This window comes from Oncorhynchus clarkii, chromosome 22 (genome assembly GCF_045791955.1).
Source record: "Oncorhynchus clarkii lewisi isolate Uvic-CL-2024 chromosome 22, UVic_Ocla_1.0, whole genome shotgun sequence".
Lineage (NCBI taxonomy): Eukaryota > Metazoa > Chordata > Actinopteri > Salmoniformes > Salmonidae > Oncorhynchus > Oncorhynchus clarkii.
Genome location: NC_092168.1, coordinates 22,133,434 through 22,149,923, shown reverse-complemented (window position 1 = coordinate 22,149,923; position 16,490 = coordinate 22,133,434). Strand labels below are relative to the sequence as shown.

Below are 16,490 nucleotides of genomic sequence, written 5' to 3'. Positions count from 1 at the left end.
AAGCTCCTGTATGTGGACGGGAGGGAAGGGAAACAGTCAGGTCTCATGACAGTGTGTGTGCGTGCGTGTGTGTGTGTGTGCGTGCGTGCGTGTGTGTGTGTGTGTGAGAAAGAGAGAGAGAGAGAGAGAGAGAGAGACAGTAATAAGAGTGTGTGTTCATGGCCAGTTCATAAAGGACCAGCAGAATTCACATCAGGGGAGGTCTCATTAGTACTAGGGGAAACAGAAGAGAACAGAGAGAGAGAGAGAGGCGAAATGAGAGCTGAGAGAAGAGCTTCAGTAACATCTGGAACACCTGCTGTGGGCAGACCAGGAGGAAAGAACAGACACTCAGCAACATAAATATGAGCTACTAACATGTCACACACTGAAACACCATACGGCCTGTTACTAATGATCCTGTCACGGCTCAAGTATGTGTGTGTGTGTGTGTGTGTGTGTGTGTGAGAGAGAGAGTGAAAGAGAGAGTAAATGAGAGAGAGAGAGAGAGAGAGAGCAATAATAGTGTTTGTTCTTTATCTCCCCCTCTCTTTATCTCCCCCTCTCTTTATCTCGCCCTCTCTTTATCTCCCCCTCTCTTTATCTCCCCCTCTCTTTATCTCCCCTCTCTTTATCTCGCCCTCTCTTTATCTCCTCTATCTTTATCTCCCCTCTCTTTATCTCCCCCTCTCTTTATCTCCCCCTCTCTCTATCTCCCCCTCTCTTTATCTCATCTCTCTTTATCCCCCCCTCTCTTTATCTCCCCTCTCTTTATCCCCCCCTCTCTTTATCTCGCCCTCTCTTTATCTTCCCCTCCCTTTATCTCCCCCTCCCTTTATCTCGCCTCTGTGGAAGAAGAAGAATATGTAAACAGCTCTTTATTGATTACTTTTACTCTTTTATAACCAACTTCCACATGATTTAACATAATGCAGACAGTTGCCTGTGCTTCATTGCTATTGTGTTGGAGAGATACTAACTTAATAACTTACAGTACGAGCCTCTGATATACACACATAATAACACACACACATGTGCATACACGCACACACACACTGCCACCTCCTCCTCTTTCCCATAGTGCTATATCTCACCCAGTGAAAGGGTCTACTTGACCTCTCTGTCATCCTCCATGTCCACAGGGAACAGAGAAGCCACACCTGGACCACAATCAGACATACGCACGCATGCACACACAGACACACACACACACATACCACACCACACACACACAAACACCAGGGCCTGCCCATGGTCTGATAACCGTAAACAGGTCACCATGGGTATATTAGCAGTGCAGTCTCTGAGGGGTTCAACCAAAACTCAACCACGTTGAACCAGGAGAGGCGAGACACATCCTGGTGAAGCTAGTGGCTTCCTCCTCATTGTAGACCAGGAGTTTCCCTTTAACCACTGGTTATAAGCAAATGGTATATGTATTTCTATACTATGTTATACTATATTACTATACTATACTACTATACTATTATACTACTATACTACACTGTACTGTACTACTATACTGCTATAATGTATTACTATACGACTACACTTTACTAGAAACACAAATTATATGCTCATATACTATATTATACGCATATGTATGTTTCTTACACATATAAACACACATGTATTATTTCTGTCAATGTTTTACGTTTTTTACCAGACTGTTCAGTTCAATTCTGTCTTTTTCCTAGTGTCATAATTTCCCCAACAATGTTGAATCCCTTTGCAATTGCAGTTCGTGACACCCTTTGTAATCCAGTGGAGGCTGGTGAGGGGAGGACGGCTCATAATAATGTCTGGAATGGAGCAAATGGAATGGTGTCAAACACATGGAAACCTTCTATTTGAGTTATTTGATTCCATTCCACTCATTCCTGTCACGTTTTATCAAGGTGGGTGGAATCAGGCGCAGAGAGCAGGTTTCAGTGATTCAATAGTTTATTCTCCGGTGCACAAAAAACACGGTCAACCCAACATACAGGGTGAAATAATCCAACACAGGATCAAAAATAGACCGGAGAAATAACACACACGTACTACACCAAATGACATGAATACAAAACAATCCCGCACAAAACAAGGGCGGGACAACCTACTACATATAAGGACGTTAATTAAACTAAAATACACACAGGTGAAACTAATAAGACAAAACCAACAGACAAACGAAAAAGGGATCGGTAGTGGCCAGTAGGACGGTGACGACGACCGCCGAGCACCGCCCGAACAGGCAGGAGAGCCAACTTCGGCGGAAGTCGTGACAATTCCACTCCATCCACTACCATGAGCCCGTCCTCCCCAATTACGGTGCCACCAACCTCCTGTGATTCTCTCGGAGTGAACGTCTGAGTGAAAATACTCAAATGAATGAGAGCCGAATAAGCAAATACAGTATCTGTGTTTCTGACATAGGTTAGTTGTTATTAGTTTATAGATGTGATCAGTGGCACCTGTCTGTCTGTCTCAATTGCTGAGCAGGACAGTTTGCCATCAACAGCAACACTTATACTGTAGAAGGAAAATAACTCAAGGAATAATGAACCACCAATAACACAAATTGCCTAACTAATGTTGTTCATTAAATTAAATTAAATAGAAACTCTGTATAATCCCCCCTGACTCCTTTCTTATTTAGACACTTGGTCTTATCAGGGCAGGGAGGCCATATTTGTCTTCCTTCGCCCTCTCCTTTTTCTCTCCACTTTTTGGTTATCTTCTTCAAGTAGCCTCTTGTTCTAATGTGGCATGCACTGTTGCTGAGCACCTGGGAAAGGGATAGAGTGTTATAACTCTTCAACCTCTACATTCATGATTTAGCTTAGTCTATTCTTTACCAAACCAACGATTCTGCATTATCAATTTAATTATTAAAATATGCACAGCCTGACCTACCTGTGCCTCTTTTTCCTTCAGAATCTTCTTCTGGGCTATCTCCGCTTCCATGTGTCGCATCTGTTTGGCCCATCCATCTTCTCTTAAGCTCCAAACAATCTCCATCGCCTGCATCTGGCCTGATAACCTGGCCTTGTCCTTGGCCCAGTCGCTCTGCTCATTTCCCCGGGCTTTCTCGGTCTGGACAATTTTCACTGCCAGTCTCTGAATGGTCTCCTGGAGTGCAGTTTTCTCCGTCTCTGCCATCTTGATCTCTGCCTCTGTTGTTTTCGAGGCACACTGGAGATCCTTGATTATCTTTTGAAAGCTCTCTGCTTCATCTATTAGAGCAGATTTCTCCCTCTTCCAAAGCTTCTCCAGTTTTGACCACTGGTCTGAAAACATGGCTTTGGCCTTGTTCCAGTCTTCCTTCTCTTTTCCCCAGGCTTCCTCTGTCCTCACCTGTTTCTTCACCAGTCTTTGAAGGATCTCCTGGAGGGCAGTTTTTTCTGCCTCTGCCCTCTCATTCCCTCTGGTCATCTCCTTTAGAGCTTTCTCTTGGACTGCATATTTATTCTGCTCCCACTACGCTCATCTCCAACTCCTGAATGTTTTTTATCAAGTGCTCATGCTCAGCTCTCCTCTCTTCTTCCATCCTTTCCTTCAGACGCTCAAACCTCGACTTTTCTTCAGCCGTTGGAGTAGCATCAGAAACAGCCTGCTCTGTCCTCACCTCTGCCTTGGCCAGGGGGGCGTATTTAACCCACACAACGTTAGAGACCTGTCGAGACAGACACGGTTCAGTAGTTAATAGCTTTTTGTCCTTGGTTGCAGATACTACATGTTTTGCTCAGCCTGACTGTGCACTGTGCTGCTCTCTGGGAAAATAATAGATGGCAAGTTCAGACACTGTTCTGTCTATTGTCCTTACATGGTGGCATAGTCCAAAGATAAAATAGTTAGTTGAGCTATATGTAATTGCACTTATTCGCCATTCTCTCATTGAAGTGACAATCAAATGACATTTTAGTAGGCCTACACTGTCCTGGTGTTTATCAATATAGTCTACCAACAAACTATTCTACAATGCATGCTGTAGTAGGTATTACTTTTACTTTGAATGTAATGAGTCATACTTAAACTTGTTCAGACTTACAGGTGGCTGTTTAGTGTCCATCACTTTGCCCTGCAAATACCATAGGTGTAGGCTATATTACAGGAATCCCTCTCACTAATGTATATAGTCATGGCATAGATTTGCCCATAATATACTGTATTTTACAAATTCCAATCATATTTCTAAAAGTCATTTTAACCTAGCAGGAAATGAGTGTCCAGTTGTATCCTCTGATGATCTTATTGGCGTATATTATAGCCTGGCGCCTTACAGCATTGTTTAAGCTAGCCTACCTGTTCTTTCTTCCTCCGAGATTTTCGCTGCATGGCTGAAAAACAAATCAAAATATTGTTTTCAATAAGGCTATGCTGAAAAATTTGATAGGTGGTGAGTTACACTATCCTACTGTTTGTTTTTGTCCTGAGCGTTCGCGGGCCAGGCAGTGCGCTCTGACTGCGCAATAATGGCTTTGGAGCGTATGCAATGTGTGTCATCACTGGGTATTAGTTCGATTGATGTATGATAAGTTGTCAACTACCGTAAATTAAATGTAATTATGTGTGTGTGTGAAAATCCAATACAGAATGGAAACAGCATTGATTCACCCAGCTTATGTCCATGATAATGCATGTTGCCAGAATTCGAATCTCTAATATTGTACCCTATATATCGGTACACAGAGCCATATATAGTTAGGTCTAAATACATGGCACTGGTGGTACCATGCACAAAACTAGAATGGGATTTATATTTATATGATGGTACCAACATCAGAAGCTGTCACAACCTGATCAGTTTCACCTGTCCTCGTTATTGTCTCCACCTCCTCCAGGTGTGGTTTATTTTCCCTGCCTGACTCTGGACTTCTTTTCCCGCCTGCCTGATCATCCTGCCTGGCCTGACCTTGATTCTGCCTGCCCTTCGGTACCTTTTGAACTCTGAACTGGGTTTGACCCTTTCGCCTGTCCACGACCATTCTCTTGCCTTCCCCTATTGGATTCATAAATATTGTAAGACTCCAACCATCTGCCTCCTGTGTCTGCATCTGGGTCTCGCCTTGAGTCGTGATAGAAACACCCAAATAAAACAACGAGGTGCTCAACTGCGTTTTTCTCCAGGGTCTCCTCTCGCACTAGACGGTTGGGCTCAATTACAAAAACATAGCACACGTAGACTAACTACTGTATTTCACCTTTTAAAAGTTAGTAAAGCTGCTGAGATACTCAATCGCTTGATCTGCCAGATGTTGACTGGTCTATGCCCTCCACTTCTCCTGGGAGATAAAAACTATTTTTCTCTCTCTCCTTCCTCAGTCTCATCTCTCTCCCCCCTTTCCTTGCGGACCCCCCCATACTCTTGTGAAAAATGTTCACATTTTAAAACGTAACTATCACAAGCGAAAATCGAATTTGTACTTTCAAATCTAACACTCACATGTGAAACACATGTAATCACATGTGCAATTAAAGTATATTTTTTAGAAGAGTTGTTAATCCATTTCCATTTAAACCCGCTCCTCCTCTCTCTCTCTCTCTCTCTCTCGCTCTCTCTCTCCGTCTCGCTCTCTCTCTCTCTCTCTCTCTCTCTCTCTCTCTCTCTCTCGCCCGCGGCATCTGGGGCAGGAACATGAGTCATATTTCATTAGAACAACACCAACTCTACACAACACAGACCCGCTGCGTCCCAGTCCAGACCCCAGCAGAGTGCATTAGCGGTAATGATAGATCGCACAGGCATTCACTGGCAGGATGCGGAGAGGGTGAAACAATAATAATTGAACAGCAAGTGACCCCCTTCACTTTTCAGAGATTGTACACTGGGTGTATGGTGAGATTGTGCGCTGCACTGTGCTTCCATTCAGATACGCGCTGGGAGGAGTATGTGCCACATTGTTTCCGTGTGTGCGTGTGGGTCATTGATGTGAGTGTGTGCAGTGTCTAGGTAGCGGCGCTCCCCGCGGATGTTTGAACTTCGTGCCTGAACCTATAACGGATGCGTCACGTCGGCTCTGTCATGCGAATCCTCCCGTACGCCAACGCACAGCGCACGCTCGCTCCCAAGACGACACTGACTCGGTGACTCTCCATTTGAGCTGGTGACGCTGCTCGCTCTCTGGCGGTAGAACGGGATGTTTGGCATTTGTACCGATTTGTGCTCGCACGGTGCGTCTTCTGTGAGATGGACGGAGGAGAGGACCAGTGACCAAACATGCCTACAGTCCTCCGCGACAAGGGCAAACTTTCCAACGTCTCTTTGTTGCTTCGATGTGCTTTCCAGGTGAGAAGAGATACATGGCTATCTATTCAGTCAAGTTCATGTGATAGTCAAGAAATACAATTTCTTATAGTTTGTTTTGCTTTCTGGGTTTTACTTGAAATGTAGAATACTCTTCTGTAATAAGATTTTTTGTAGGCTATTGTATTTCCGTTCTCATTTCAATTTACTGTAAAGTGAAACCAACATTTATTATATAGAATAATGCAACAAAGCTAGTTAAGGATGTATTGCAAATACAAAACAACAATTCACAAGGTTTGAAATGTTATATTGATTTGTACAGTATATGGTTTGAATAGTCACGATGAGATGTAAAATAAGTTGAGAAGTCTTGAGGTCAGAGACAGTTAAACCCATTTCCGTCGTTTGACCTGCCAACCCACAACCTTTCGTTTTCACTTTAGATTGAAGCATACACTGTTCTAAATATAGAAACGGTAAGAGAACTATGAAGACATTTAAATACAACTGTACTACATAGACCGATCACATTGGTCTATGGGAGCTGAATAGGCAACAGATGGTTGTAGAATAGTTGGTCTGTATGCTGTTTGTTTGAAGGTGTTATGATGGGTTGAGGTTGGTTTGGGCCGCAGGAGACCGTGGTGTGTGTCTGGGGGATTGCGTCACCATTACTGTACCCTGCTGATGTTTTAAGAGATGTGTGAAATGCATTATGCATATTATGCACACATTCTACAGCCACACTTTCAGCACTGTGTTCAATGACAGATGTGCATCTCTCTCTCTCTCTCTCTCTCTCTCTCTCTCTCTCTCTCTCTCTCTCTCTCTCTCTCTCTCTCTCTCTCTCTCTGTCTCTCTCTCTGTCTCTCTCTCTCTCTCTCTCTCTGTCTCTCTCTCTCTCTCTCTCTCTCTCTCTCTCTCTCTCTCTCTCACACACACACACACACACACACACACACACACACACACACACACACACACACACACACACACACACACACACACACACACACACACACACACACACACACACCTCTCCATGCCAGTGCTTGATCACACAGTCAGACAGTGGAGTGACTCATGCACACACACACACACACACACACACACACACACACACACACACACACACACACACACACACACACACACACACACACACACACACACACACACACACACACACACACACAGCAGAGAAAATAAGAACAGTCTCAACAGCCAATTATTGCAGGATATCCAAGGATATGCAGTAACAACAACCACCAGTATTTCAGCAAGAAAGATAATGAGTGGAAAGAGGTACAGTAAAATGGGGACTAGAGATAGAGAGAAGGACAGAGGAAGGTAGGATGGGGGAGAGAGAGAAAGGGGAGAATATGAGCATGCCTCCCATCAACAGCTGTGATTGTTTAGATATGATTCACCAACCAACATCAACCTCCCCTCAACTGTGTGTGTGTCCATTTCATACGTGCACTCCTGACTAGTGTTTTAGATCCACTGAATCATCTCTCTGTCTCTGTCTCTGTCTCTGTCTCTGTCTCTGTCTCTCTCTCTCTCTCTCTCTCTCACTCTCTCTCTTTCTCTCTCTCTCTCTCTTGTTTACTCTTTTTCTCTCTCTCACTTTCTCTTTGAGACTATATGCAACATCTGGAACAGGAAATGGTAGTGGCAGGCATGTGTAGCTCACAGGTGTGTGTGTGCGTGTGTGTGTGCGTGTGTGTATGGACATGCAACCTGTCATTGAACACAATGCTGAAAGTGTAGCCATATTATAAGCACAGATAGAAAAAGGAGCCAGATGTTTAATCAAATGGATAAATCTGATCCATCCGGTTGGAGGTTTAATTTAGTTATTTCACAGGGAATTTGCGATGCATAGGCCCTCTGGCTACATTTACTTCAATACAAAACCTAGGAGGCTCATGGTTCTCACCCCCTTCCATAGACTTACACAGTAATTATGACCACTTCCGGAAGACGTCCTCCAACCTATCAGAGCTCTTGTAGCATGAACTGACATGTTGGCCACCCAATCAAACGATCAGAGAATGGATCTAGTACTGAAAGCATCAGCTACAACTAGCTAGCACTGCAGTGCATAACATGTGATGAGTATTACACTCAAAGAGAGAGAAAGACAATAGTTGAACAGTTTATAACAAATTGTGGAGAAGCAAGCTAAGTAAGTGAAAGTGAAACATGAAAAAAAATACAAAATATAGCTAGATCGAGAGCTAGCTATATTTCCTTTTTTTTTTCTTCATGTTTAACTTTCACTTACTTAGCTAGTGAATGCAGCTAGCTAGTCTAGCCTACTCAAACACTCAGCTTAAACAGAGAGGCATCCCTATGTTAGCTAGCTGGCTATTGCTATCCAACACTGGGACTCTTCCAAGTCAAGGTAAGCTTTTGGTTTTACAAATGTATTGCCACCGGTGCCCACCGGTGTAACTGCTAAACTGCTTGCTGTACACTGTTGTAGCGGGTTGTAGCATTTTTTTTTCACCTGGTCACAAACAGCTGATGTGTTGTGCACTGAAGTCCAGAAGCAAAGGGAAAAGGTGAGAGGAGGAGAGCGCATAGTTGCGAGAAAGAATTCTACAACATGTGGCTGCTATGAAAGTGAACTGTGTTTCCGTGTGATCAGGGATGTATTCATTCCGTCAAAAACATTTTTTTTAACGGAGGCAAGCTGAATGAAACGGCGCTAAACATATCTGTATTTGTCCAATATAAACTCTTGTTTGCAACTGTTGGACTAATGATTACACCGTAGATCAGCTATCTAGATGCAGGCAAGAGTGTGCAAGGCGGTATTGAACGTGTCAAGTCTGTCACCTTGATTACTCAAATTTCACTTGACCTGTGTGCACCTATGTTGTAAACGTTCATTCATTGGCTAGGTTGTAGCAACCTGATGGGAATAGGGAACATTTTAGTATCATGTAGTAGCCTAAATCTATCGATGTTACCAGTGGCGGTTCTAGCTTGTATGGCTCCTGGGCGAACCCCGCTGCACCATTCTGCACTAACTGTCATTTGTACTCAGACGTTTGGAACAACACAAATAAATAATCAGAGCATTTAAAATGATATAAATATAAACATATATACAAAAATAAGACTCATACGTATCAAAAAGAAGTAACAAAGACAAATAGAAACAAATTGTAGTATATAAATACAAATAAAAAAGAGAATCAAATTATTACACTATTACCCTATTGCTAACAAAAAAACACACAAATACATCTAAATTGCACAAATCCTATATCACACAAATACACAAATAGAATAACACACTTGTAAAGAAGAGAACCTGATTTTTATACTATTGCACTTCAAACAAGAAACACACAAACTAAATTGCACAACTAATTGCATTTCTAATTGCATTAGTACTGTACAAAGTTAGAGGTGCACTATTTGATAGATTCCCCCCTCTCCCCCTACCTCGGACTTCCAGTGGGGAGACCTGAGGTCAACCTACCCCCGCCCCCTTCCCATCTCGTACTTCTGAGTGGGAGACCTTTCCAGGCGTGCCTAGCTCACAAACTAGAATCAGGGCACCCACTCCTTCAAGGTTAACTGACCCACAGTCCCACACGGTGACATGATATTATTGACGTGACGTGCAAATGAGCGATAGAAAACCGATCGCGCAAATGTTACCATTCGGAATATATTTATTTTTATTTTTTTGTGCGGGCGTGGCATGCCGCCCCCGGCAAGATGCTGCCCTGGGCGGCTGCTCATGTCGCCTATGCCTAAATCCACCACTGGATGTTACAATTATCTGAGTGAATGGAATATGAATGACAGTCATCCAATATGCTGTAATAGAAATAAGGACATGCTCGTAAAAAAAATGTATCGTCCTCCCTCATCTGAAACACACCCCCCCCCCCCCCCCCCCCCCCCCCCCCCCCCCCACCGCCACTGGTAATAACATAATAAATATTTAACTTCAATAGTTTTGTTCAGTTTCTCTTGCACAAGGGTAAAACTGGTTTATGTGAGTTTTGCTAAATACACCGAGCAAAAATATAAACACAAGATGCAACAATTTCAAACATTTTACTGAGTTACAGTTCATATAAGGAAATTAGTCAATTGAAATACATGAATTAAGCCTTATCTATGGATTTCACATGACTGGGAATACAGATATGCATCTGTTTGTCACAGATACCTTTAAAAGAAAGACAGGAGCAGTCAGTATCTGCTGTGACAACCATTTGCCTCATGCAACGCCTCATGCATCTCCTTCACATAGAGTTGATCAGGCTGTTGATTGTGGCGTTGGAATGTTGTCCCACTCCTCTTCAATAGCTGTGCGAAGTTGCTGGATATTGGCGGGAACTGGAACACGCTGTTGTATACTAAAACGTGAGTTGATGGCGGCGGATGAATGGCATGACAATGGGCCTCAGGTCACGGTATCTCTGTGGATTGAAATTGCAGTCGATAAAATGCAATTGTGTTTGTTGTCCGTAGCTTATACCTGCCCATACCATATCCCTACCGCCACCATGTGGCACTCTGTTCACAACGTTGACATCAGCAAATCGCTCGCCCACACGACGCCATACGATCTGTCTGCCATCTGCCCAGTACAGTTGAAACCGTAATTCATCCTTGAAGAGCACACTTCTCCAGCTTGCCAGAGGCCATCGAAAATTAGCATTTGCTCACTGAAGTCGGTTACGACGCCGAATTGCAGTCAGTTCAAGTTCCTGGTGAGTATGATGAGCACGCCGGTAAGCTTCCCTGAGACGGTTTCTGACACTTTGAGCAGAAATTCTTCGGTTGTGTAAACCCACAGTGTCATCAGCTGTCCGGGTGGCTGGTCTCAGACGATCTCGCAGGTGAAGAAGCCGGATGTGAAAGTCCTTGGCTGGCGTGTTTACACATGGTCTGCAGTTGTAAGGCCGGTTAGACGTACTGCCAAATTCTCTAAAATGACATTGGAGGCGGATTATGGTAGATAAATTAACATTCAATTCTCTGGCAACAGCTCTGGTGGACATTCCTGCAGTCAGCATGCCAATTGCATGCACCCTCAAAACTTGATACATCTGTGGCTTTGTGTTATGTGAAAAAACTGCACACTCTACAGTAGCCTTTTATTGTCCCCAGCACAAGGTGCGCCTGTGTAATTATCATGCTGTTTAATCAGCTTCTTGGTATGCCACACCTGTCAGGTGGATGGATTATTTTGGCAAAAGAGAAATGTTCACCAACAGGGAGGAATGTAAACAAATTTGTGCACAAAATTTGAGAGAAATAAACTTTTTGTGAGGATGGAACATTAATGGGATCTTTTATTTCAGCTCATGAAACATGGGACAAAGACTTTACATGTTGTGTTTATATTTCTGTTCAGTATAGGTACAACGGTAGACCTGTTTTATCAGAGTACTGGATATAGCCTCTGGTGGTAACCTGGTTCGTATGGGTATATTAGGGATGAAGTGCATGTATAGACCTAGTATATATGAATGTTGAGGCTTGAGCTTAATGCCCATGAATTGACCTGGTTTATGTAATGGGGTGTAGAGATGTACCAGGCTCCTATAGGTCATGGGTTTGAACAGACATCTATTGCCCTTTCAAATCCTTTCTGATGACACGTTTGTGGTAGAAAAACAGTGAATGAGGCTGGGAAAAATTTAATATACCACTGTACTATGAGTTTATCTATGAAATGGTATAGAGGTCAGAGGTCACAGGACTAAGATATGCAATAAACAGGGTTGGAGCGTGCAGTGGATAGCTGGATACAGGTACATGTTGATGACTTGGTGGAATACAGGTCTTGGCAAAGTGGGTAACAGGGCTGAGATAGGCAAGTAACAGGGCTGAGATAGGCAAGTAACAGGGCTGAGATTGGCAAGTAACAGGGCTGAGATAGGCAAGTAACAGGGCTGAGATAGGCAAGTAACAGGGCTGAGATAGGCAAGTAACAGGGCTGAGACAGGCAAGTAACAGGGCTGAGATAGACAAGTAACAGGGCTGAGGTGTTTAGGCAAAGGAACTGGAGTCAATGGGTAGTACATAAGGCTAGGTAGGATATGGGTGTATGAGGACTTGGTTGCATTAATATTAGGATATTGGCATGTGGGTGTTAGGGTTAGGGCATGGGGGCAATTGGGTTTAGGTTTGTGGGTAAGTGGGCTGAGGCATATAGATATTGGGGCTGGGGTGTGGGGGTCATTGGGTTTAGGTGTGTGGGTAAGTGGGCTGATGTGTATAGATATTGGGGCTGGGGTGTGTGGGTCATTGGGTTTAGATGTGTGAGTAAGTTGGATAAGGTATATAGATATTGGGGCTGGGGTGTGTGGGTCATTGGGTTTAGATGTGTGAGTAAGTGGGATAAGGTATATAGATATTGGGGCTGGGGTGTGTGGGTCATTGGGTTTAGATGTGTGGGTAAGTGGGATAAGGTATATAGATATTGGGGCTGGGGTGTGTGGGTCATTGGGTTTAGATGTGTGAGTAAGTGGGCTGATGTGTATAGATATTGGGGCTGGGGTGTGTGGGTCATTGGGTTTAGATGTGTGGGTAAGTGGGATAAGGTATATAGATATTGGGGCTGGGGTGTGTGGGTCATTGGGTTTAGATGTGTGAGTAAGTGGGCTGATGTGTATAGATATTGGGGCTGGGGTGTGTGGGTCATTGGGTTTAGATGTGTGGGTAAGTGGGATAAGGTATATAGATATTGGGGCTGGGGTGTGTGGGTCATTGGGTTTAGATGTGTGGGTAAGTGGGATAAGGTATATAGATATTGGGGCTGGGGTGTGTGGGTCATTGGGTTTAGATGTGTGAGTAAGTGGGCTGATGTGTATAGATATTGGGGCTGGGGTGTGTGGGTCATTGGGTTTAGATGTGTGGGTAAGTTGGATAAGGTACAGTGCCTTGCGAAAGTATTCGGCCCCTTTGAACTTTGCGACCTTTTGCCACATTTCAGGCTTCAAACATAAAGATATAAAACTGTATTTGTTTGTGAAGAATCAACAACAAGTGGGACACAATCATTGTGGCAAACTTTAAACAACACTTTTTATGGATTTCTTTAAGAAATGGCTTTCTTCTTGCCACTCTTCCATAATGATGGTTCAATGCCCACAGAGGATCCGCAGAAGGCTACAGTAATGATGGTTCAATGCCCACAGAGGATCAGCAGAAGGCTACAGTAATGATGGTTCAATGACCACAGAGGATCAGCAGAAGGCTACAGTAATGATGGTTCAATGCCCACAGAGGATCCGCAGAAGGCTACAGTAATGATGGTTCAATGCCCACAGAGGATCCGCAGAAGGCTACAGTAATGATGGTTCAATGCCCACAGAGGATCAGCAGAAGGCTACAGTAATGCTAGTTCAATGCCCACAGAGGATCCGCAGAAGGCTACAGTAATGATGGTTCAATGCCCACAGAGGATCAGCAGAAGGCTACAGTAATGATGGTTCAATGCCCACAGAGGATCAGCAGAAGGCTACAGTAATGATGGTTCAATGCCCACAGAGGATCAGCAGAAGGCTACAGTAATGATGGTTCAATGCCCACAGAGGATCAGCAGAAGGCTACAGTAATGATGGTTCAATGCCCACAGAGGATCAGCAGAAGGCTACAGTAATGATGGTTCAATGCCCACAAACACACACCATGGAACACTGCAGATTAGCAGATTACCGAACACAACAAACAGACAAGCAAGTCTCAGTGAATAATCTTTTTGATGTAGGCTCACAAGCCCTGGTTGGGTTTCGCAACCTATATCTGTCAAGGCATTCTCATTGGTTACTGAAAGACCACCACTGTATAGACCTCCACAACATCTGTTTTATTTTACTGTGTGGATGTTGTCTCTATGACTTTTCTCAAACTGTTTTTCTGTCCTCACTCAGGTCATAGGAAGTGAGTGTAGCAGCTGTGTCTAGGATATTCTAGGGTAAGAGATGGTTGACTTTATACTCCCACCTGGCCTACGGGACCATAACTGCTGCACTGATCTACACTGCTCTGCACTAGCTAAATCAGGTGTGTAGTGCTGGAACAAATGTGTGTGTTGGTACACGTTACACTTTCTCCTGTCTTCTTAGTGGTGGTTGCCCCGAGGCTACTAGTAACAGGCCTTTGGGGGAATCTCTGTTGCTGTTGGTAGCTGAAGCTGAACAGAGTATATCTGACGGTATCCTGCCTACTGAAATACTGTTCCAGTGTGCTGTTCATGGTCTACCTTTCCTAGCCAAAAGACTAGCACAGGAGAGAGAAATGAAGAGAAAGGATGGGGAGAAGTAGAGGGAGAGCAGACAGAGAGGAAGGCGAGAGGAGAAAGAGCAGAAGAAGAGGGAGGAAGAGAGGGAGGAGGAGAGGGAGCAGAGAGAGGGGGAAAGGGAGTGGAGAGATAGCGGCACACTGCTCACCTGGGAAGGCTTGTTGTTGTGAGAGGAGGGGAGTAAGGGATCAATCAGTGTCCTTGGTTACTGAGAGGGAGGAGAGGAGAGATAATGAAGTGAAAGGAGGAGTAGAGAGAGGGAATACTTGCCTTCTGGGGTTATGGGGAAAGGGCTGTGTTTATGAAGAAGAGAGGGGAGAGGAAAAGAGTGAGAGAAGTGACAACAGGTACTAGATGTGTCTACTGCATTACGTGTGTGTGTGTGTGTGGGTGTGTATGTGTGTGTGGGTGTGTATGTGTATGTGTGTGCGTGCGTGTGTGTGTGTGTGTGTGTGTGGGTGTGTATGTGTGTGTGTGCGTGCGTGCATGCGTACGTGTGTGTGTGTGTGTGGGTGTGTATGTGTATGTGTGTGCGTGCGTGCGTGCGTGTGTGCGTGTGTGTGTGTGTGTGTGTGTGTGCGTGCGTGTGTGTGTGTGGGTGTGTATGTGTATGTGTATGTGTGTGCGTGCGTGCGTGCGTGTGTGTGTGTGTGTATGTGTGTGCGTGCGTGCGTGCGTGTATGTGTATGTGTGTGCGTGCGTGCGTGCGTGTGTGTGTGTGTGTGTGTGCGTGCGTGTGCGTGTGTGTGTGTGTGTTAGACTGAATTGAATGAAAGGAGACATGCTTCTCAGAGCAGACTCTCCTTACTCTGCTCATTACTGAGCACTAACAGACTATCACACATGTCCATCGGTTTCAACTCTCTCTCAATTCAATTTCAATTTAAGGGGCTTTATTGGCATGGGAAACATATGTTTACATTGCCAAAGCAAGTGAAATAGATAATAAACAAAAGTGAAATAAACAATAAAAAATTAACAGTAACATTACAGAATAAAGACATTTCAAGTGTTATATTATGTCTATATACAGTGTTGTATACATTCTGATGTGCAAATAGTTAAAGTGCAAAGGGAAAATAAATAAACATAAATATGGGTTGTATTTACAATGGTGTTTGTTCTTCACTGGTTGCCCTTTTCTTGTGGCAACAGGTCACAAATCTTTCTGCTGTGATGGCATTGTGGTATTTCACCCAGTAGATATGGGAGTTTATCAAAATTGGATTTGTTTTCAAATTCTTTGTGGGTCTATGTAATCTGAGGGAAATATGTGTCTCTAATATGGTCATATATTTGGCAGGAGGTTAGGAAGTGCAGCTCAGTTTCCACCTCATTTTGTGGGCAGTGTGCTTTTGTCTAATTGTGTTGCTGTCCTGTGGCTCTGTGGAGTCTGTTTGTGAACAGAGCTCCAGGACCAGCTTGCTCTGTAGGTGAGGGCTTTGTTATGGAAGGTTTGGGAATCACTTCCTTTTAGAATTGAACATCTCTTTTCTGGATTTTGATAATTAGTGGGTATCAGCCTAATTCTGCTGTGCATGCATTATTTGGTGTTTTATGTTGTACACAGAGGATATTTTTGCATAATTCTGCATGCAGTCTCAATTTGATGTTTGTCCCATTTTGTGAATTCTTGGTTGGTGAGCGGACCCCAGACCTCACAACCATAAAGGGCAATGGGTTCTATAACTGATTCAAGTATTTTTAGCCAGATCCTAATTGGTATGTCAAATTTTATGTTCCTTTTGATGGCATAGAAGGCCCTTCTTTCCTTCTCTCTCAGATTGTTCACAGCTTTGTGGAAGTTACATGTGGTGCTGATGTTTAGGCGGGGTTATGAATAGTTTTTGTGGGCTCTATGGCAACATTGTCAAAAGGGAATTTGTGTACATGGATTTTATAATGTTGTATGTTTTTCCCCCAACACCACTTTCTATCAATTACTATAGCAGACCCTCATGCCAAATTGAGTCGAAAGCTTTTTTGAAA

General features: G+C 43.8%; 1 protein-coding gene across 2 annotated transcripts in view; it reads left to right on the top strand.

The window, feature by feature from the left end:
- The first annotated feature begins 6,077 nt into the window (after nucleotides 1-6,077).
- The window catches only part of LOC139380602 (AF4/FMR2 family, member 3), a 33,657-nt gene continuing 23,244 nt past the window's right edge, over nucleotides 6,078-16,490 (top strand). Inside the window, exon 1 of one of the 2 annotated variants that reach the window (XM_071123430.1) lies at nucleotides 6,078-6,250. Coding sequence is in view for 1 of the 2 variants with exons in the window: in XM_071123429.1 (XP_070979530.1) it covers nucleotides 6,182-6,250 (69 nt within the window). In the remaining variant the exon portion in view is untranslated. The remainder of the gene's footprint in view (nucleotides 6,251-16,490) is intronic. The other variant, XM_071123429.1, reaches the window with a different exon arrangement.